Source organism: Salvelinus alpinus, chromosome 37 (genome assembly GCF_045679555.1).
Source record: "Salvelinus alpinus chromosome 37, SLU_Salpinus.1, whole genome shotgun sequence".
NCBI lineage: Eukaryota > Metazoa > Chordata > Actinopteri > Salmoniformes > Salmonidae > Salvelinus > Salvelinus alpinus.
The window spans coordinates 16,922,218-16,944,467 of record NC_092122.1 but is presented as its reverse complement, the minus strand read 5'-3'; the positions used below and the strand labels follow the sequence as shown (position 1 = coordinate 16,944,467).

At 42.6% G+C, this 22,250-nt stretch overlaps 1 protein-coding gene across 9 annotated transcripts in view; it reads left to right on the top strand.

Annotated features, from left to right (window-relative positions):
- Positions 1–22,250, top strand: part of LOC139566000 (ras association domain-containing protein 8-like) — a 33,066-nt gene that overhangs the window by 4,140 nt on the left and 6,676 nt on the right. For 2 of the 9 annotated variants that reach the window (XM_071386801.1, XM_071386797.1), the window contains exons 2-4: positions 11,941–12,128; positions 15,670–16,607; positions 22,067–22,196. In XM_071386801.1, the coding sequence (XP_071242902.1) occupies positions 11,993–12,128; positions 15,670–16,607; positions 22,067–22,196 (1,204 nt within the window). In that variant the 5' untranslated portion in view covers positions 11,941–11,992. Of the gene's footprint in view, positions 1–8,512; positions 8,834–11,940; positions 13,624–14,644; positions 14,699–15,669; positions 16,608–20,095; positions 20,177–22,066; positions 22,197–22,250 lie in introns of those variants that run through there. The other 7 variants (XM_071386805.1, XM_071386800.1, XM_071386798.1 and 4 more) reach the window with 7 other exon arrangements.

The window sequence follows — 22,250 nt, the reverse complement described above, 5'->3', positions numbered from 1 at the left end:
AGACCGAGGGTGATTGACCGTCATCTTGAACTTCTTCCATTTTCGATTAATTGCGCCAACAGTTGTTGCCTTCTCACCAAGCTGCTTGCCTATTGTCCTGTAGCCCATCCCAGCCTTGTGCAGGTCTACAATTTACCCCTGATGTCCTTACACATCTCTCTGGTCTTGGCTATTGTGGAGAGGTTGGAGTCTGTTTGATTGAGTGTGTGGACAGGTGTCTTTTATACAGGTAACGAGCTCAAACAGGTGCAGTTAATACAGGTAATGAGTGGAGAACAGGTGGGCTTCTTAAAGAAAAACTAACAGGTCTGTGGGAGCCGGAATTCTTACTGGTCGGTAGGTGATCAAATACTTATGTCATGCAATAAAATGCAAATTAATTACTTAAAAATCCTACAATGTGATTTTCTGGAAGTGTACCTATGATTCTGGAAGTGTACCTTGAAGTGTACCTATGATAAAAATTACAGACCTCTACATGCTTTGTAAGTAGGAAAACCTGCAAAATCGGCAGTGTATCAAATACTTGTTCTCCCCACTGTATATACATTCTGGTAATTTCCTATTAAAGCAGTGGAAATAGTAGGCCTATCGTAAAATAAAGAACCACTGAAAGTAGAACTACAAGTTGTAAAAGGGACAGCAGAAGTTTCAGAAAAAGCAAAAACTCACATCTTTTCAAATTGTTGCTGTTTACTCTTACGATTTAAAACAGTCCAGAGGGCCTCCTGAGTGGCGCAGTGATCTAAGGCACTGGATCACACTGCATCACACTGCTAGCTGTGCCACTAGAGATTCTGGGTTCGAGTCCAGGCTCTGTCGCAGCTGGCCGCGACCGGGAGACCCATGCGCACAATTGGCCCGGCGTCATTCAGATTAGAGGAGGGTTTGCCGAGCAGGGATGTTCTTGTCCCATCGCGCACTAGCGACTCCTGTGGCGGGCCCGGCGCAGTGCACGCTGACACGGTCGCCAGGTGCACGGTGTTTCCTCCGGCACATTGGTGCGGCTGGCTTCCGGGTTATGTGAGAATTGTGTCAAGAAGCAGTGAGGCTTGGTTGGGTTGTGTTTCAGAGGACGCACGGCTCTCAACCTTTGCCTCTCCCGAGTCCGTACGGGAGTTGCAGCGATGAGACAAGACGGGAACTACCAGTTGGATATCACGAAATTGAGGAGAAAATGGAGTAAAAGTTAATAAAATAAATAAATATAAAATAAAATACTCCAATATATTTTGGTTTGGTTATTTTGCCCTTCAAGTGAACAACCACCTACTGGATGATTTACATGGTATGACAATGTGCAATCAAACAGACAATCCACTGAACTCAAGCAGAGTTCAACACGTGTTTGTACTGTCACTGACAGTACTTTTCTCCTCACATCAATACACTGTCCGTGTATGGGGCTGTGTTAGTCGTGAATTTACATTGTGTAATGGTTCAAAGCTCTTTTAGGATTGATACTAATCTGTGAGGTAAAGGACTGTGAAACTGCATGTAGCACAGCCGGTGAACAACACAAACACGGGTTTTATGGAATCCCTGTTAATGGTGACACCTGATGAGTGGCATCACGGGAAATGAGGCATTGTTGGTGTTATACAGGTGGATTTGCTGAATGTTATCAGCAGTGATTAAATATTCCAGTTTGCCAATAAAATACTGGGAAGAGGTGAACGGAGGCATACAGTACCGCTGGAATGAAACAACACTAGAAAACGTCCTTTGCTAAACCTAAAAGAGCAGACCAGCTTTGGGGATGAAGTACTTTTTATACTGTGTCTTTTAGCTAAAACACATTTTAATTATCAGAGGGTCCAAAATCTTTGAGGGATTACCAGGGTTGTACAGTGGGTGGGGCAGAAATAGTTGTTTTCAGGCAGCTTCAGACATCAAGAGAGACCAGGATTTACTCCCCCGCACTGTAGGCCTCCTCTTCCCCCTGTGGGGAGACCTGAGCATGTTTCTCCAGAGTCGTGGATCTTATTTCATTGCTAGAGTATATACACTGGTCTGTAATTACAGGTGGCCTACCAGGACCCACATTTGGAATTAAAGTTCATCCTTGAAATAAACCAAAGGAATGAGGACTACTTTTTAACAACATACATGGAAAATGTGACAAAAACACATTTACTTGAAGTACAGTGCAGATGCAAAGTTTGGTAAGAGAATGACTGTTTGTGCTGTCTGTCATTCTGTTACCCAACATTGCATCTGCACTGTTCTTCAAGTAAATGTGTTTTTGTAAAATGTTCAGTGGAAATTGTTAAAAGTAGTGCATAGAAATGTTATGTTTTGTTTAACTTTGCAATCATTGGTTTTTGTTTGGCATACATTTTAAAGTGAAAATTGCACGAGCTAAAACTCCTCTCTGTCGAGCATAGCTGGGGGGGGGGGGTTTGGAAGGTTGCACATGTTTAGGGCTTATTGTTTTTGGATGAAAGGTAAAGTGTACACACTCCATATAGCAACTAATTATTAGCTAAGCTAGTTATTATTTCAACTAGTGTGTCTTGAGGATCTACACACCAGGTCTTAATTAGTCTGTGAAAGGCCAAGGTGGAAATCCTGGCATATACTGCGGTCCTCTAGCCGGACAGGAGTTGTGTACCCCTGCCTCTCACCCACGCATGGAATCTCTGATCTAGATGCTGTTATACAGTAGCACAAATTGCTAGAATACTTGAAATCCTCCTCATACAATAAGCTCACAATAGTGGCCTAGGACAGTGTTTCCCAAACTCGGTCCTGGAGCCCTCTGGGTGCACGTTTTGTTTTTTGACCTAGCACTACACAGCTGATTCAAATTGTTAGCCTAGATTCACAAGTATCTGTAAGGTCCCTCAGTCATGCAGTGAATTTCAAACACAGATTCAATCACAAAGACCAGGGAGGCTTTCCGATAGCTTGCAAAAGTGTTGAATGCGTTCCACAGAGACGGTGGCCCATGTTGACTCCAATGCTTCCCACAGTTGTGTCAAGTTGGCTGGAAGTCCTTTGGGTGGTGGACCATTCTTGATACACACTGGAAACTGTTGCGTGTGAAAAACCCAGCAGCGTTGCAGTTCTTGACACACTCAAACCAGTGTGCCTTGCCCATTCACCCTCTGAATGGCACACATACACAATCCATGTCTCAATTGTCTCAAGGCTTAAAAATCCTTCTTTAACCTTTCTCCTCCTTCATCTACGGGGATTGAAGTGGATTTATCAAGTGACATCAATAAGGGATCATATCTTTCACCTGGATTCACCAAGTCAGTCTATGTAATGGAAAGAGCAGGTGTTCCTAATGTTTCGTACATTCCATTAAATATTGAGCGCCTTGGTACACCAGTTACTGAAAGGACTATTGAGAACACAGATGAACTTGTGAAAACACATGACAGATTGCACGCTGTGGCTTGTTTACTACTACTTGGCTTTCTCCATCCCCTGTTGTCAACATAAGCTCCTCTTCTTACAGGGTTAACAGCTTATTGCTCTCCCCAAGCTGCTTACGTTCAACCTTTGAGGCTCCACATTTTCTCACTAGGAGCGATGCAGTGGAAGATGATTAGGTGCGCCATCCTGAGTGATGGGATTTTAAGCATGTGACCAACAGAGTGAGCTGATTTAGCTATGTGTCTTAGTTCACTATTCCTATTCGTTAAGGTTGGCCTTAGAACTGGAAAAGGCGGCTGTGCATTTATAAATAAAAAAACCCCGTTATGAACCAAACATGCAGATTCAAACATCTATTTTGTTTTTACGCTGGTATTGTCATCAGTAGTGGAAGATATGGTTTTGATAATGTCTGCCGACTACAGTAGACCACCAGACTGTTGTATAAGTAGCAGCATCAGTTGAAGGCACATTTTGTGTTTTAATTTGAAGATACTTCATATCGTGTCCTGTTGAACTACCCCTGGCCTCCTGAAATTGAGATTCATTCGAAGCTGCAGTCTTTTCCTTCAATTACTCCATGAGGCACTAATCCTGCAACCCCTGCCCCCCTTCAGAGCAGACTAAGTTAGATCTTGACAGCCACACTTGGTCATGTGGGACTCTACCATGTGTCTCTTCTTTTGTATTGAACCCTTCCAAAACACAAGGTTCTAAGCATGTACTGAACCTTTCCAAAACACAAGGTTCTAAGCATGTACTGAACCTTTCCAAAACACAATGTTCTAAGCATGTACTGAACCTTTCCAAAACACAAGGTTCTAAGCATGTGCTTTGGTTATAATTTGAGGCATATCTTCCAATATTCAGGTAAAGTCATCTAGTAAATCTGGCCAAGCAAGACTAGCCAGTACCCTGTCAGTCCAACTACGCAACACTTGAGTGAGCTCATTCACGCATCCTGTGATCTTTCAAGAAAAGGCCTACTGGGGAAGGTCATTTATTTTTGGAACTCTTAAAGCCTATATAATGGAATTGATTTGAAAGTTAATCTTGTCCAACTATAGATTAACAGCCAAGTGCTAGAATTTTTCTAGGAGCAGCATTTGCTCAGTCATTTCCAGCACTGAATGAGATCAAGAAATAGATTCTCGCTGTGCCCAGTGAGTCACCACAACGGCGCAGTAAATTATTGCCTCATTAACCTCACTCGGTGACTTTAAATGAACATCTCTGAACTGAGCGTAAGGCTACCAGTCTACTACTAATAATAACCTCCCCTGATTCTAACAAAACTGACATCTCTCTGTGTGGCAAAGTGCATATTGTTTCCTTTTTTTTCTCTTCTCACTATGAATTCTTGCCTGCCTTCATTATAAACTGAACCTCTTTAAACTCTGATGACAGTGAGGCATTTGGAAATACTGATCAGACTAGCTGATTCGGTCCAAAGGAGCTGAATTCCGTTCTCCCTTCCTCCATCGCTCTTAAAGGGCACCAGAGAGACCAAAACTGTCTGTTTGGTGACTGACTAAGCTGAAGCTCCCTGTTATATAAGTAAAAACAAAATTCGCTGCTTGTGCTGCTGGAAAGGTAAGTCTAGGCTCAAGTTTCAGGTATTGTGAGTAAAAAATGTCAGTCACGTGTTGTAACAAGTGTTGAAAACACCCAGTTTTTGAGAAATTTGGGGAAATCTCTGTGATATAATTCCAGGCAAGACCATCTTAGGAACTCCTCTGCAGAGAGTGGGACAAGTCTGTGGTCCTCCTGCTGAGGGGCTTACCTGTGCAAATCTCACCTGTTGAATATGGCATGTCTTGTGAAGAATGCAACGGTTGGGGATGGAGATATTTGACAAATGACGGATGATGCCGACTGCCAATCAGCAATACTATCCATTTTATTTCCAGTACAGCACCCTAACATCAATTGTCTGTTTAGGCCTTCTTCTCGCTATGGTGGAATGAGTCAGGCATTTTACCTGTTTTAATTCCAAACCATCTTTGCTTCAAAATGAAATATCACTTTATCCAAGGGATATGTTGAGGTAAAATCTTGACATTTCCATTTTTTCACACTTGAAAGACTAGCCGCCCACTTTGACATTTCTATTAGCTGTTTCAAAGGACAGAGTTCCCTTGGCTTGGTTTCTGAAGCATGAAGGCATCGTCACCATACCAACAATTAGTATAAAATACAGGCAAAAAATGTCAGCACAATTAGGCTGATAAACTCTCTGCAATGGAGAGCTTGTAAATCTAGAATCCTTAGTTGCTACATCCATTTTTTTGACTTTTTCCACATTTTGTTGTGTTACAGCCTGAATTTAACATTTATTAAATTGAGATTTTGTGTCACTGGCCTACATATAATGGTAAAGTTATTAATTACACTTTGGATGGTGTATAAATACACCCAGTCACTACAAAGATACAGGCGTCCTTCCTAACTCACTTGCTGGAGAGGAAGGAAACCGCTCAGGGATTTCACCATGAGGCCAATGGATACCTTAATACAGCTACAGAGTTTACTACTTTAACAACTATTGATTTAGAACCACGGAGAGTTACCGCAAGTCCCAAAGAAAACACTATTCCAGCCTCCACTATTCCAGCACCATTTCAACTTCAACATTTCAACATCATCAAATCACCTTTGCTTAGTCTAATACAGTGACAACTAAAAGATACTAAAAACTATTTAGTCCAATCAACATAAGATAAATATGATGTGGTTGTCCATGGTTCAGATTTTTTGTGTGTGTGCAAGCGTTCAAGTAGAGAAACGCCAATGCCATCCTGTCTTTGGCTCTGTCATACAGTACATGCTTTTATTTTTTGTTGTCCTAGGCTACCTTGCTTAAATGCTTGCTCGCTAGCCTAACTTCCTTTCATGGGCAATGTTAGCTTGTTAACATTAGCCTTCTACATCTAGCTTCATATTGAACTTCCATCCTCAGTCCAGGGGCACAATGTATACATTTATGGTTGGATCAGAATCGCCATTATAATCATTGGCCAGTATGGAGAATTAAGTAAAACCACAAGTCCAAATTCCTACCTCCATCCATGTGTTATTTTCCTAAATTAGCCAAGATGCAACAATTCAAGTTGTTTTTGTCAATGACGAAATTCTCTCGATGTGATACTCTTTCACATAGAACCCTTTTCCACCCTCTGTGGAACCCAAAAGGGTTCTACCTGGAACAAACATGGTTATACCTGGACCCAAAAGGGATTCTTCAAAAGGTTCTCCTATGGGGACAGCCGAAGAACACTTTTTTGGTTCTAGATAGCACCTTTTTTTTCTAAGAGTGTAGGCGTGAAGTCAAATCCAAACACTTTTTTTTAGTGCGCCAGGACCATTTCATATTTGAGCTCACTCAGTTTAGCTCAACGCTGATTGGCTATTATTTTATACTTTTTTTCTATCAAGGGAGGCCAAATGCTCGCAGGCTTCCCTTGCATTCAACGCTATGGGCAGCAACAATGTCATACTATTTTTGACCAGACAGATTGCCTACACATACACAGGCAGAGGGGGTGCTGTTTCACTTGCTCTGATCCTCTCTCTGGTGAGATACATTCAGCCTCTGGCGAATTGTAGGAAAGGTATAAAATAGAGACAAAATGTACATTCTTTTATGTTTTTTTCTAGGTACATTTTTGGGGGAATCCTGACTTCCCTTGGCATCCATGAATACATGCCACTGTCCACAATACTAACTTAATTGACATTGAAAAGAAGGAAATATTCCAAAACATGCATCCTGTTTGGAAAAAAGGCAGTAAATGTATACTGCAATTAATTATATGTCCTGAATACAAAGTGTTATGCTTGGGGCAAATCCAATACAACACATTACTGAGTACCACTCTCTATATTTTCAAGCATAGTGGTGGCTGCATCATGTTATGGGTTGCTTGTAATTGTTAAGGACTGCAATTAACTATATGTCCTGAATACAAAGTGTTATGTTTGGGGCAAATCCAGTGGTCAGTCCTTGCATCATTAACTCTATGAATTTGAGAGTGGTTACATTTGTCCAGGCCCATCCCTCAGCTTTTTACCAAAACCGAGGCGGTGTGTCACTTTATTGTTTCAACTGCGAATTCTAGCTTTAAGAGGGCTCTGTTCGGCCCCTTACAAAAAAATACTCACACCAAGACCCCACCAAGCCAGCCCAGGCATCATTAACATTAACATGGCTTCTGGTTTTATTGTCTGTTGCTGTGGCTGTGTTTTTGTCTATGATTCTGCAAATGTGTCTGTGATGTATGCCAGAGTCAGTGTGTGTGTGTGTGTGTGTGTGTGTGTGTGTAACGGTCATCAATTGCTGACGTGGAGTAAAAATGCTGAATGATGTCATTGTGTTCAATGTCATCTGCTGCAACACTTTTCCTCTCCTGTATTGTTTTAAAAAGATATATATTACCCAGACAAAACCTGCACTGAGGAACTCTCTTACCTCTAGCTTTGATAGAGTTTATGCTTATCCACAGTCAAGTCCACTCCACTCTAACCATATTGTAGAAAAAACGCGAAGTGACAAAAAAACATGGATTATTTCCTAATTGCCAGTGAATGTTTGTTCTTTCCCAGGGCTGAGCCAACCAATCCGGTCAGTGTTGTTGGGTCCTTACAAATCTAGGGGCCAGTTGCCATGGCGAGATATTGTTTTCATCCAGTCATGCCAGCACTGCCCATGTGGGCGGTCCACTCGTCAGCATGCTTCTTTGTTTGTGTTTCACTTGTTAGAACAACCCCCCTCCTCTGTGAACACATCCTTGGATCCTTTAAAGTTCTCTCCGTAGTGCATTGGTCTATCACTCAGGTTCATCTTTGGTTTTACCAGTGGAAAATCTGGAATAATATCTGTATTTTATCAACTGTACTTTTAATGGATTAGTATAGTATTTGGATTTCCTATTTACTAAAGAAATAACTCAACTTAATAACAGGCAACATCATGATATCAAAGAGCAATTTATTATGTGGCTCAACCATAGCAACTTCTATTCTCACATTTTCTCTCCTGCGAAGCTTTGCAAAACTGCCAACCTTTCACTCTTCTGTGAGCTTACTGTGCAGTAGAGTCCTTCCCCTCCCCCTGTCTTCGAGGCATGGAGAGAATGCAGGTTGAATAGAGGGCCAGGCTAAAGGGAACCCTAAGTTTAGCTCCAGGTTTTCAGTGGAGGCCAGACGGCCACCCTTCCTGGGTAAACTGTAGATACTGTAGCCCCTCAGCTGTCAGGGAAAGCAGGCTTCAGCCATGTGCTCGGACCCTGAGCAGGGAACCACCAAAGACCAAGGAGACCTGCCATCTTTAGGTCATCGTGCTTCACAATCTCTTGCCTAAACTGGCACCATGATTTAGTCTGTACTGAAGAAAAGTCCAGATTTCCCACTCCTGACTGAAAGGGAATTTGGTACCACCAGAAATGAGGTATTAAGGAAAACGCACTATCAAATGTTTTATGCATGTAGCTATACTAATTTGTCTGTGAAGCATTCAAACACTGCAAATAGGCTAAATGACGCTCAAGGGCTCAAGTTTCTCCTGCCAATTCTGAGGTTGTGCTTGCATCTGGTTGCCTAATTCCTAAGTGATAATCTTACGATGGAGGGGCGAATGACTTCAGCACAAATATTCTCATAGATGTGTCCATACCATGTCCTGTTGGTAATTAGGAACACACAATATTGTGTGTATGTGGTCTTTGTTAGTTCAACTAGGGTCAAAACTATGATTGAGTGTCAATTGGCATTAAGACAGTAACAGTAGTACTGTATTTGATTAGCAATGTTGTGTCATCCATTACAGCGTATTTTCCACATTGATGATAATTGATTATGTATTTCATTGTTTAATAACATCTATTAAGGCATTAGGCATCCAAATTACATCAATATTTTGATGAAAGACAGGTGTTTTCTACAAAGCCAATTTGAAGAGTCGGATGACATTTATACATGATCCACCAAAGAACCATGACTGTTGATATTCACCCCAAACAAATACTTTGGCATTGAAGAAATAACTTTGATCTAAGTGCTAATTCATACATTTTGTAGTCCCTGTGTATGGGTGCTGATGTCAGATGTGAGTGTGAGCCTTACATGATGAAGTAACAGGCAAAATTACCAAAGGGGACCAAAATTTGCACCCAGAGGGGGCCCCAGGACCGAGTTTGAAAAACCCTGCTCTCGTGTCTTATTACTTTGTCATATTCCTCTCCTATTACTGCTACAGTCAATATTGTCAGCCAGCCAATCCCATAGAATCAGAGCATATAAAAAAAAATATATATATACAGCACCAGTCAAAAGTTTGGACACCTACTCATTCAAGGGTTTTTCTTTATTGTACTATTTTCTACATTGTAGAATAGTAGTGAAGACATCAAAACTGTGAAATAACAGACTACAGACTGTCAGATTTAATTCGAGAGCATTTGAATCCATATCGGGTGAACCGTTTAGAAATGACAGCACTTTTTGTATGTAGTCCCATTTTAGGGGAGCAAAAGTATTGTGACAAATTCACTTATGTGTATTAAAGTAGTAGAAGTTAAGTATTTGTTCCCATATTCATAGCACACAATGACTCCATCAAACTTGTGACTCTACACATTTGTTGGATACATTTGCTCTTTGTTTAGCATTTAAAAATGTCCCCCAACATTTTTGGGAGGATGCCCCCCCGCCAATATGTACACCACAATTTCGCCCTTGTGAAGTAATGACATCCTTCATCCTTAGTAGTCAAGCTTATTTTTCCATCAAGGCTCTCAGTCGAAGAAGGGTGGTTTCAGTTAAACTTAACACGTGACAGATGTTGAATAGAGGATGGAGAGAGAATCTCACAGGGAGCTCCTCAGTCTGACACCCAGCCCCTGCCTTCAGAGGTCCTGTGGTCAAGATTCTATACCCCAATCCATATTTCTCAGTATTCCACAAAGGGTATTTTTATGATTTTATCAAATGCTTGAGGAATGGAATTTATTAGATTGGAAAACCACCAATCCTCTACATTGTATCATATAATCCCATATCTTTACCCCTCTGCTACCCAAAATATAATTTCCATGTGAACGCTTAACACCTGGTAGCCTGCACCTCACTCTCCTACCCCTGGGCTGTGTGCAGCATGGGAATAGCCCTATTAACAGCCAGTTACCAGGCGGCTCTGGCCTGGGGATTCTGCAGTAACTGTCTACAGTTACAAATCACTCTGCCAGTTCCCAGTGCAACACAACACGACTAGCTCAGTCAGGGAAGGCCTCAGTAACCAGATGCGTCTCGGAGGGATACCCGTGGCAGGATGGTGTCAAACCAGAGGGAACGTGACAGGGAATTGTTGTGTTGCTGGCAGCAGGTGTGATGAAGATGCTTAAAGAGGCAAGGGAGCTGTTGCCGTCTTACGTGTCATTAGGGAGTTAAGGATCAGAAAGTGGATAATGGGATGAAACGGGAAAACGGATGGCCGTTCCGAGACAGGGATAAAAAATGACGCTTAAACTCCGGGCATCTGTGTTTCCCTGGCCCGGGAGGCTGGCGGTTCAGATCTGCACTGTTGCGTCTGCCTGATGCCTTGCCAGGTCTGTAATGAGTGCCTTTCAGCTAAGGTGATTGTGTCAGCAGTTTAAAGGGTTCCTCATGCAAGCGACCAGAGAAAGCTTTCCCGTAGGCATTACCAAATAGAACCGCCATCGTCAGATAGGGCTTCGAGACAGACCGACAGACATTGCATTAAACCCATTATTCCAATGATTAAATGTGAAACCAGAAACTGCAACTGAACTTCTGCTGAAGTTTCTCCTTCGTCCTTGGTAGTAGCTACAGAGGGACTCCTAAACTAGCTTTAAAGTGCATGTAGTGCAGCAACAGATTCCCAATTGTTGAGAGTGTGCGGTTTTGATTTATAAGCTTTTTTTCTATCCATGTAACCCCCATCGGTTTGGAAATTCAATGCTCTGATTCTATGGGATTGGCTGGCTGCCAATATTGACTGTAGCAGTAATAGGAGAGGACTATGACAAATAAGACACTAGAGCAGGGTTTCTCAAACTTGGTCCTGGGGCCCAACCCTGGGTGCACGTTTTGGTTTTTGCCCCAGCACTACACAGCTGGTTCAATAACAACTCATCATCAAGCTTTGATTATTTGAAGCAGCTGTGAAGTGCAAGTGTAAAAATTAAAACGTGCACCCAGGTGGAGGGGGCGCCAGGACCAAGTTTGGGAAACCCTGCACCAGAGTAGGTGTGTTATTGTGATTATTGGCACAACTGCAATGTGGTCAAAGATACGAAGCGATGTTGAGTGGTTTAATTCACATCAATGAACTGGCATCTTCTTTGCTGTCTCATCTCAGTTGTAGTCACCAAGAAAGTTGCAATTTCCCAGAACCTCTGATTTGTACATTTTTAAGCTTACTGAGCAAGATGGATAATTTAGCATTGTTTGTGAGTGTCTGTATTTCAGTTTTCGTGTGTGTGCATTTTGGAATACAGTGAACTCACAGAGCTATATAGTAAACCCAGCATTTGACAGACTCTGTTCTATAGAATGCTGGAGAGATCCTGTGTAGCGCCCCCTTGTGTGGATGAGGAATGACGACGCCCCTTCGATGAGAGCCATGGAGCTGAAAGTGTGGGTGGATGGAGTGCAGCGGATCGTATGTGGGGTCACAGAGCTCACCACATGCCAGGAGGTGGTCATCGCCCTAGCCCAGGCCATTGGTGAGTCAATCCATCCTGCAATATTGTCCAAAACTCAACAAAAAATATATAATTAAAGAGAGATCAAGGGATAAATTGAAAATAAGATTCAACTAAAGTGAACTACTGTACCGCTTTAAGCCTTACCACACTTCGTGTGAGAATGGATCCTTTTCCAGGACACACATCCACAGTGCATGCAGCATATTTGACAGTCCGTTTCTGAGAGATGCTAAAGATGGTGGAGTGCACCAAGATGAGAGTTGACTGGGAGTGAACGGAGATTGTGAGAATCAAGATGCGAGATGACTGGGAGATTGTGAGAATCAAGATTAACTGTTTTGGGATGATTCGTAGATGTCATTGAGATGCTCGCTGAGGAGAAGAGAGAACTACATGATGACTGTAATGATTCTCATAATGATACCGCATTTATGTATGAGAAGCTATTACCCCAGCCCACATGTAGAGGCAACAAAATAAGTTTGAAAGAAGCTGTCTGTTCCCACCGCTTCTAGGGAGAAATAGCTGTAGAACCAGCATGGAGCCACTTTTAAAGGTTCACCTCTTTTGCATTATGGAGATGTATTGAACAGTCTGTGAGTATGGCTCAGCCCGACAATACCCTGCTTTCAGTTTATACTGTTTTCATTTCATACTGTTTTCATTTCATACTGCTGTCATTTCATACTGCTGTCAGTTCATACTGCCGTCATTTAATTTCAAGAGCTGCAAAATCTGGACCCCTACAAATCAGCTGGGCTAGACAATCTGGACCCTCTCTTTCTAAAATTATCCGCCGCAATTATGGCAACCCCTATTACTAGCCTGTTCAACCTCTCTTTCGTATCATCTGAGATCCCTAAAGATTGGAAAGCTGCCGCGGTCACCCCCCTCATCAAAGGGGGAGAGACTCTAGACCCAAACTGCTATAGACCTATATCTATCCTACCCTGCCTTTCTAAGGTCTTCGAAAGCCAAGTTAACAAACAGATCACCGACCATTTCGAATCCCACCGTACCTTCTCCGCTATGCAATCTGGTTTCCGAGCTGGTCATGGGTGCACCTCAGCCACGCTCAAGGTCCTAAACGATATCATAACCGCCATCGATAAAAGATAATATTGTGCAGCTGTCTTCATCGACCTGGCCAAGGCTTTCGACTCTGTCAATCACTGCATTCAGCAGACTCAACAGCCTTGGTTTCTCAAATGACTGCCTCGCCTGGTTCACCAACTACTTCTCAGATAGAGTTCAGTGTGTCAAATCCGAGGGCCTGTTGTCCGGACCTCTGGCAGTCTCTATGGGGGTGCCACAGGGTTCAATTCTCGGGTTGACTCTTTTCTCTGTATACATCAATGATGTCGCTCTTGCTGCTGGAGATTCTCTGATCCACCTCTACGCAGACAACACCATTCTGTATACATCTGGCCCCTCTTTGGACACTGTGTTAAACTTCCAGACGAGCTTCAATGCCATACAACACTCCTTCCGTGGACTCCAACTGTTCTTAAATGTAAGTAAAACTAAATGCATGCTCTTCAACCGATCACTGCCTGCACCCGCCCGCCTGTCTAGCATCACTACTCTAGATGGTTCTGAGTTAGAATAAGTGGACAACTACAGATACCTAGATGTCTGGTTAGACTGTAAACTCTCCTTCCAGACTAACATTAAGCATCTCCAATCCAAAAGGAAATCTATAATCGGCTTCCTATTTCGCAACAAAGCATCCTTCACTCATGCTGCCAAACATACCCTCGTAAAACTGACTATCCTACCGATCCTTGACTTCGGCGATGTCATTTACAAAATAGCCTCCAACACTCTACTCAGCAAACTGGATGTAGTCTATCACAGTGCCATCCGTTTTGTCACCAAAGCTCCATATACTACCCACCACTGCGACCTGGATGCTCTCGTTGGCTGGCCCTCGCTTCATATTCGTTGCCAAACCCGCTGGCTCCAGGTCATCTATAAGTCCTTGCTAGGTAAAGCCCCGCCTTATCTCAGCTCACTGGTCACCATAGCAGCACCCACCCATAGCACGCGCTCCAGCAGGTATATTTCACTGGTCATCCCCAAGGCCAACTCCTACTTTGGCCGCCTTTCCTTCCAGTTCTCTGCTGCCAATAATTGGAACGAATTGCAAAAATCACTGAAGCTGGAGTCTATATCTCCCTCACTAACTTTAAGCATCAGCTGTCAGAGCAGCTTACCGATCATTGGATTTGTACACAGCCCATCTATAAATAGCCCACCCAACTACCTCATCCCCATATTGTGATTTTTTTTCTCCTTTGGACCACAGTATCTCTACTTGAACATTCATCTTCTGCACATTTATCACTCCAGTGTTTCATTGCCTAATTGTAATTATTTCACCACTATGGCCTAATTATTGCCTTACCTCCCTAATCTTACTACATTTGCACATACTGTATATAGATTTTTTTATATTGTGTTATTGTTTGTACGTTTGTTTATCCCATGTGTAACTCTGTTTGTGTCGCATTGCTTTGCTTTGTCTTGGCCAGGTCGCAGTTGTAAATGAGAACTTGTTCTCAACTGGCCTACCTGTTTAAATAAAGGTGAAATATATATATTTTTAAATACTGCTGTCATTTCATACTGTTTTCAGTTCATACTGGCACAGTTTTGCACTTGCACTTTGCACTGCTTAGAACCAAAATTCTGTGGAGATGTCATGGTTTATATAGGTCATTTGCTTTTAGAGAAAATACTTGGAGGTCCTAGAGGTAGCATATAAGGGTTAAATGAATCCATTGGATTTGTACATGCTATTCCATTGTGATCCATGCACAGATACATGATTGTAGGACTAACAGCTAAATACTGTGTCTTTTCATCAACAGTACAGGAGTTATGGTCCAAGGCCTCTTTTGTATGTGTTCAGGCTTTTGTCTGGTCCAGGGTACTTTGATGTGAAAGGCCTTCAGCCAGATTCAGCTGTAGTGACAACTGTGTTCCTTTCATAGGGGTTCTGCTGTTGAGAGGGGAAAGACTGTGGCTTGTGCTCTTATCTGCCGCAGAACACACACACACAGATTTGGGTCTGGAGGAATTTTATTGAACCTTACTCCAACCCTAGTATGAATGGGAACTGAACAACTGCTCCTATATTTGAATAGAGAAATCCCCGTTCTTCCTAGAAAAAACAACCCATTACTCTGAAAACTCTGCACAGTGCACACCCACTAAACTGTGTCTCAAAGCAAGTGGGGTAATTGTGAATGGTTCTTCCATAGAGTTTCCCTGTTCTTAGCAGAGTTAAAGAGTTCAGATTAGGGTTGGTGCTGTGTTTCCGAATGCAGGAGGGGATAACAATGACACAGTCAAGGGTAGATGATCTCTAATCTGCTGCTACTGCAGAGTGTAGTCTAGCTACTGGTCTGTATGTAACTGGTCACCGGCTGGTATGTGGCAAGAAATAGCAAACAACGTTGCCGTGTGACTACTGTACATTGGTCATCTAAGCCCAGTTACTTAGTAAAGCTCCAATTAATGAATCTGATCAAATCATTATTTCACTCTTTTGCAGGGCGTACTGGCAGGTACATGTTGATTGAGAGATGGCGGGAGACGGAACGCCACTTGGCACCGCATGAGAACCCTGTGGTGTCCCTCAACATGTGGGGCCAGTATGCCAGCGACGTGCAGTTGGTTCTCCAGCGCACCGGCCCCTCCCTCAGTGAACGTCCCAACTCCGACGGCACATTCCGTGTGCCCGAGCGCGGCCTCTACCGCCAGAGCCTGCCTCCTTTGGCCAAGCTGCGCCCGTCGGCCAATGACCGCTCACTCAAGCGTCGGGAGCCCAAACGTAAGTCCCTCACCTTCACGGCTGGGGTCAAGGGCTTGAGGGATATTTTTGGGAAGGGCAGAGATGCCGAGGCCAAGCAGCAGCAGAGAGCACTGAACCAGGGCAGGGGGGTGGTGTCTGTGCCCCTCAGTCCAGCCCGGGAGCTGGTGCGCTTGGTCCAGCTGCAGAAGGACAAGCTCCAGCTACTGGAGAGCCGGTTGCAGGGCTGTGAGGCGGAGCTACATGGCTGGGAAAGCGGTGATGGTGGTGTGTGTGTCGAGGGTCAGGAGGGCGTCGGCGTGCTGGAGGAGGAGCTGGCGCGTCTGGAGCAGCAGCTGCGGAGGAACGAGGTGGAGATGTCCGAGGAGGAGTTCTGGCAGAACGAGCTGCAGATCGAGCAGGAGAGCGAGCGGCAGCTGAGGGAGCAGTTCCAGGAGCTGATTGGACGGGTGCGGGAGTGCGAAGCCCGGCTGGGGGAGTACCTAACCCGTATCCAGGGCATGGAGGCTGACCTAGAACAGGAGACTGAGCAGAGCAGGCAGGCGGACGAAAAGGAGGCCCGGGCCCAGCTGGGGAAGGTTAGGGCGGAGCTGGAGCAGCAGGTTCAACACAGAGTGCAGCTGGAGAGCAGCTGCAGGGCTGTGGACCGCTCACTGGGACAGTCCAGTAAGAAACTACAGGTGAGCTTTGGTAGAAGGAAAAATTTATAGGAAAACAGTGATTGTACATACACAAATTCTGCAAAATAGGGTTGAAAACAACATTTATCATTGATTGGAAGACACACAAACACCGTATGTAAAATGGATAATGGTGATTATACTGTGATGATACCTTTTGCAGAAAGAATTATAATGAAGTAAGACACGTAAGCCCATCTGGAACATATACAGTGCACCTACTCATTCAAGGATTTTTCTTTATTTTTACTATTTTCTACATTGTAGAATAATACTGAAGACATCAAAACTATGAAATAACACATATGGAATCATGTAGTAACCAAAAAAAGTTTTTAATACATTTCTATTTGAGATTCTTCAAAGTAGCCACCCTTTGCCTTGATGACAGCTTTGCACACTCTTGGCATTCTCTCAACCAGCTTCACCTGGAATGCTTTTCCAACAGTCTTGAAGGAGTTCCCACATATGCTGAGCACTTGTTGGCTGCTTTTCCTTCACTCTGCGGTCCAACTCATCCCCAAACCATCTCAATTGGGTTGAGGTTGGGTGATCTGATGCAGCACCATCACTCTCCTTGGTCAAATAGCCCTTACACAGCCTGGAGGTGTGTTGGGTCATTGTTCTGTTGAAAAACAAATGATAGTCTCACTAAGTGCAAACCAGATGGGATGGCGTATCGCTGCAGAATGCTGTGGTAGCCATGCTGGTTAAGTGTGCCTTGAATTCTAAATAAATCACAGACAGTGTCACCAGCAAAGTACCCCCACACCACATCACCTCCTCCATGCTTCACAGTGGGAACCACACATGCGGAGATCATCCATTCATCACCTACTCTGCATCTCACAAAAACACAGCGGTTGGAACCAAAAATCTCAAATTTGGACTCATCAGACCAAAGGACAGATGTCCATCCGTCTTATGTCCATTGCTCATGTTTCTTGGCCCAAGCAAGTCTCTTGTTCTTATTGGTGTCCTTTAGAGGTGGTTTCTTTGCAGCAATTCGACCATGAAGACCTGATTCATGCAGTCACCTCTGAACAGTTGATGTTGAGATGTGTGTTACTTGAACTCTGTGAAGCATTTATCAGGGCTGTAATCTGAGGTGCAGTTAACTCTAATGAACGTATCCTCTGCAGCAGAGGTAAATCTGGATCTTCCTTTCCTGTGGTGGTCCTCATGAGAGCCAGTTTCATCATAGCGCTTGATGGTTTTGCGACTGCTCTTGAAGAAACTTTCAAAGTTCTTGAACTTTTCCGGATTGACTGACCTTCATGTCTTAATGCAACCGCTGTGTCAGGTTTCAAAAAAACTTTACGGAAAAAGCAAACCATGCAGTAATCTGAGTACAGTGCTCAGACAACAAACCAGCCATACAGATATCCGCCATGTTGGAGTCAACAGAAGTCAGAAATAGCGTTATAAATATTCACTTACCTTTGATGATCTTCATCAGAATGCACTCCCAGGAATCCCAGTTCCATAATAAATGTTTGATTTGTTTGATAAATTACATAATTTATGTCCAAATACCTCCTTTTGTTCGTGCGTTTAGCCCAGTAATACAAATTCATGAGGCGCGAGCAGACAAAGTCTTACAGTCCGTAGAAACATGTCAAACGATGTATAGAATCAATCTTTAGGATGTTTTTATCATAAATCTTCAATAATGTTTCAACTGGAGAAATCCTTTGTCTTCAGAAATGCAATGGAACGCAAGCTAACTCTCACGTGAACGCGCATAGTCAGCTCATGGCACTCTGCCAGACCCCTGACTCAAAGAGCACTCATTCCCCCCTCCTTCACAGTAGAAGCATCAAACAAGGTTCTAAAGACTGTTGTCATCTAGTGGAAGCCTTAGGAAGTGCAATATGACCAATATCCCACTGTATATTTGATAAGCGATGAGTTGAAAAACTACAAACCTCAGATTTCCAACTTCCTGGTTGGATTTTGTCTCAGGTTTTTGCCTGCCATATGAGTTCTGTTATACTCACAGACATCATTCAAACAGTTTTAGAAACTTCAGAGTGTTTTCTATCCAAATACTAATAATATGCATATCTTAGCTTCTGGGACTGAGTAGCAGGCAGTTTACTCTGGGCACCTTATTCATCCAAGATACTCAATACTGCCCCCAGCCATAAGAAGTTAAGGAGAAGTATATCTCTAATTCTGTGTATAACACCTGTATCTTATATTAAAGTTTATGATGACTATTTCTGTAAATTGACGTGGCTCTCTGCAAAATCACCAGATGTTTTGGAAGCAAAACATTACTGAACGTAACGCGCCAATGTAAACTGAGATTTTTGGATATAAATATGCACTTTATCGAACAAAACATATATGTATTGTGTAACATGAAGTCCTATGAGTGTCATCTGATGAAGATCATCAAAGGTTAGTGATTCATTTTATATCTATTTCTGCTTTTTGTGACTCCTCTCTTTGTCTGGAAAAATGGCTGTGTTTTTCTATGACTAGGCACTGACCTAACATAATTGTTTGGTGTGCTTTTGTCGTAAAGCCTTTTTGAAATCTGACACGTTGGCTGGATTCACATCAAGTGTAGCTTTAATTTGGTGTGAAATACTTGTATGTTTGAGGAATTTTAATCGTGAGATTTCTGTTGTTTGAATTTGGCGCCCTGCACTTTCACTGGCTGTTGTCAAATCGATCCCGTTAACGGGATCTTAGCCGATCTCAGCCATAAGAGGTTTAAAGTAACGATGGACTGTCATTTGCTTATTTGAGCTGTTCTTGCCATAATATGGACTTGGTCTTTTACCAAATAGGGCTATCTTCTGTATACCACCCCTACCTTGTCACAACACAACTTACGCATTATTCATTCTAAAAATGAACTTTTAACAAGGGACACCTGTTAATTGAAATGCATTCTAGGTGACTACCTTATGAAGCTGGTTGGGAGAATTCCAAGAGTGTGCAAAGCTGTTATCGAGGTGAAGGGTGGATACTTTGAAGAATCTCAAATATAAATTTATTAAACACTTTTTTGGTTACTACATGATTCCATATGTGTTATTTCATAGTTCGATGTCTTCACTATTATTCTACAATGTAGAAAATAGTAAAAATAAAGAAATACCCTGGAATGAGTAGGTGTGTCCAAACTTTTGACTGGTACTGTGTGTGTGTGTGTGTGTGTGTATATATATATATATATATATATATATACACAGTTGAAGTCAGAAGTTTACATACACCTTAGTCAAATACATTTATACTCAGTTTTTCACAATTCCTGACATTTAATCCATGTAAAAATTCCCTGTGTTCGGCCAGTTAGGATCACCACTTTATTTTAAGAATGTGAAATGTCAGAATAATAGTAGAGAGAATGATTTATTTCAGCTGTTATTTCTTTCATCACGTTCCCAGTGGGTCAGAAGTTTACATACACTCAATTAGTATTTGGTAGCATTGCCTTTAAATTGTTTAACTTGGATCAAATGTTTCAGGTAGCCTTCCACAAGCGTCCCACAATAAGTTTGGAGAATTTTGGACCATTCCTCCTGACAGAGCTGGTGTAACTGAGTCAGGTTTGTAGGCCTCCTTGCTTGCACACTCTTTTTCAGTTCTGCCCACAAATTTTCTATAGGATTGAGGTCAGGGCTTTGTGATGGCCACTCCAATACCTTGACTTTGTTGTCCTTAAGCCATTTTGCCACAACTTTGAAAGTATGCTTGGGGTCATTCTTGAGATGTTGCTTCAATATATCCACATAATTTTCCTGCCTCATGATGCCATCTATTTTGTGAAGTGCACCAGTCCCTCCTGCAGCAAGCACCCCCACAACATGATGCTGCCACCCCCGTGCTTCACGGTTGGGATGGTGTTCTTCGGCTTGCAAGCCTCCCCCTTTTTCCTCCAAACATAACGATGGTCATTATGGCCAAACAGTTCTATTTTTGTTTCATCAGACCAGAATACATTTCTCCAAAAAGTACGATCTTTGTCACCATGTGCAGTTGCAAACCGTAGTCTGGCTTTTTTATGGCGGTTTTGGAGCAGTGGCTTCTTCCTTGCTGAGCGGTCTTTCAGGTTATGTCGATATAGGACTTGTTTTACTGTGGATATAGATACTATGTACCTGTTTCCTCCAGCATCTTCACAAGGTATTTTGCTGTTCTGGGATTGATTTGCACTTTTCGCACCAAAGTACATTTGTCTCTAGGAGACAGAACGCGTCTCCTTCCTGAGCGGTATGATGGCTGCGTGGTCCCATGGTGTTTATACTTACGTACTATTGTTTGTACAGATTAACATGGTACCTTCAGGCATTTGGAAATTGCTCCCAAGGATGAACCAGACTTGTGGAGGTCTCCATTTTTTTTCTGAGGTCTTGGCTGATTTCTTTTGATTTTCCCATGATGTCAAGCAAAGAGGCACTGAGTTTGAAGGTAGGCCTTGAAATACATCCACAGGTACACCTCCAATTGACAAAAATTATGTCAATTAGCCTAACAGAAGCTTCTAAAGCCATTACATTTTCTGGAATTTTCCAAGCTGTTTAAAGGCACAGTCAACTTAGTGTATGTAAACTTCTGACCCACTGGAATTGCGATACAGTGAAATAATCTGTCTGCAATCAACTGTTGGAAAAATTACTTGTCATGCACAAAGTAGATGTCCTAACCAATTTGCCAAAACTATAGTTTGTTAACAAGACATTTGTGGAGTGGTTGAAAAACGAGTTATAATGACTCCAACCCAAGTGTATGTAAACTTCCGACTTCAACTGTATTATATTTTACATTTTTCTGGCGTTGAATGAATATTCGTTTAGATTCATGTCCTTGACAAAACCATGTTTACAATGAAACAGAACTGTTTATTAATTCAAGCATGGTTTCTCACTGCTTGGGAAAGATGTTTTTGAAGTTACTGTGTTTGATTGAAAAGGGCCCTGTGTTTTTAGTAGGAACATTTTGGACGCCTCTTATTAGTCCTCATGATGTAACGTTTACTTACAGGGTGGAGTACACCACATAGGCTGCGTTTAGACAGGCAGCCCAATACTGATCTTATTTTCACTAATTGGTCTTTTGACCAATCAGATCAGCTCTGAAAAAGAGCTGATGTGAAAAGATCTGTTGTGATTGGTCAAAAGACCAATTAGTAGAAAACTGCTCCTTTTATTAGTGGGTTTAACAACCTGCAACATGTATGTAACCGTAAACTGTCTGATTTAAAGGTTCTTCTCAATGCAACAATTCCACCTGCAAATAGCCTTAAATGTAAAGGAATAAAATTCCACAAGAGAAAAGTATAATATTTGAAACATCGTATGAATCTATAAAGTTGCTCGTTAGGTGCGAATGGCCAGGCGGGCACCCATCAGTGGACAAACCAAGTATACAGGGAAGTGGAACTGACAGTAGAAACTGCAGGGGAAGTAAATTACTAGTTGAGTGGTTGTTTGTTACAGGAGAAGGAGCAGGAGTTGGAGCAGTTGACCAGGGAGCTGAGACAGGTGAACCTTCAGCAGTTCATCCATCAGACGGGCACCAAGGTCACCGTTCTACCAGCCCAGCCCAATGACCAGAAGAATAAGACAGGTACACACAAGCATTACAAAGCATCCTAGTCAGATTGGGCAAAAACAATCTTGG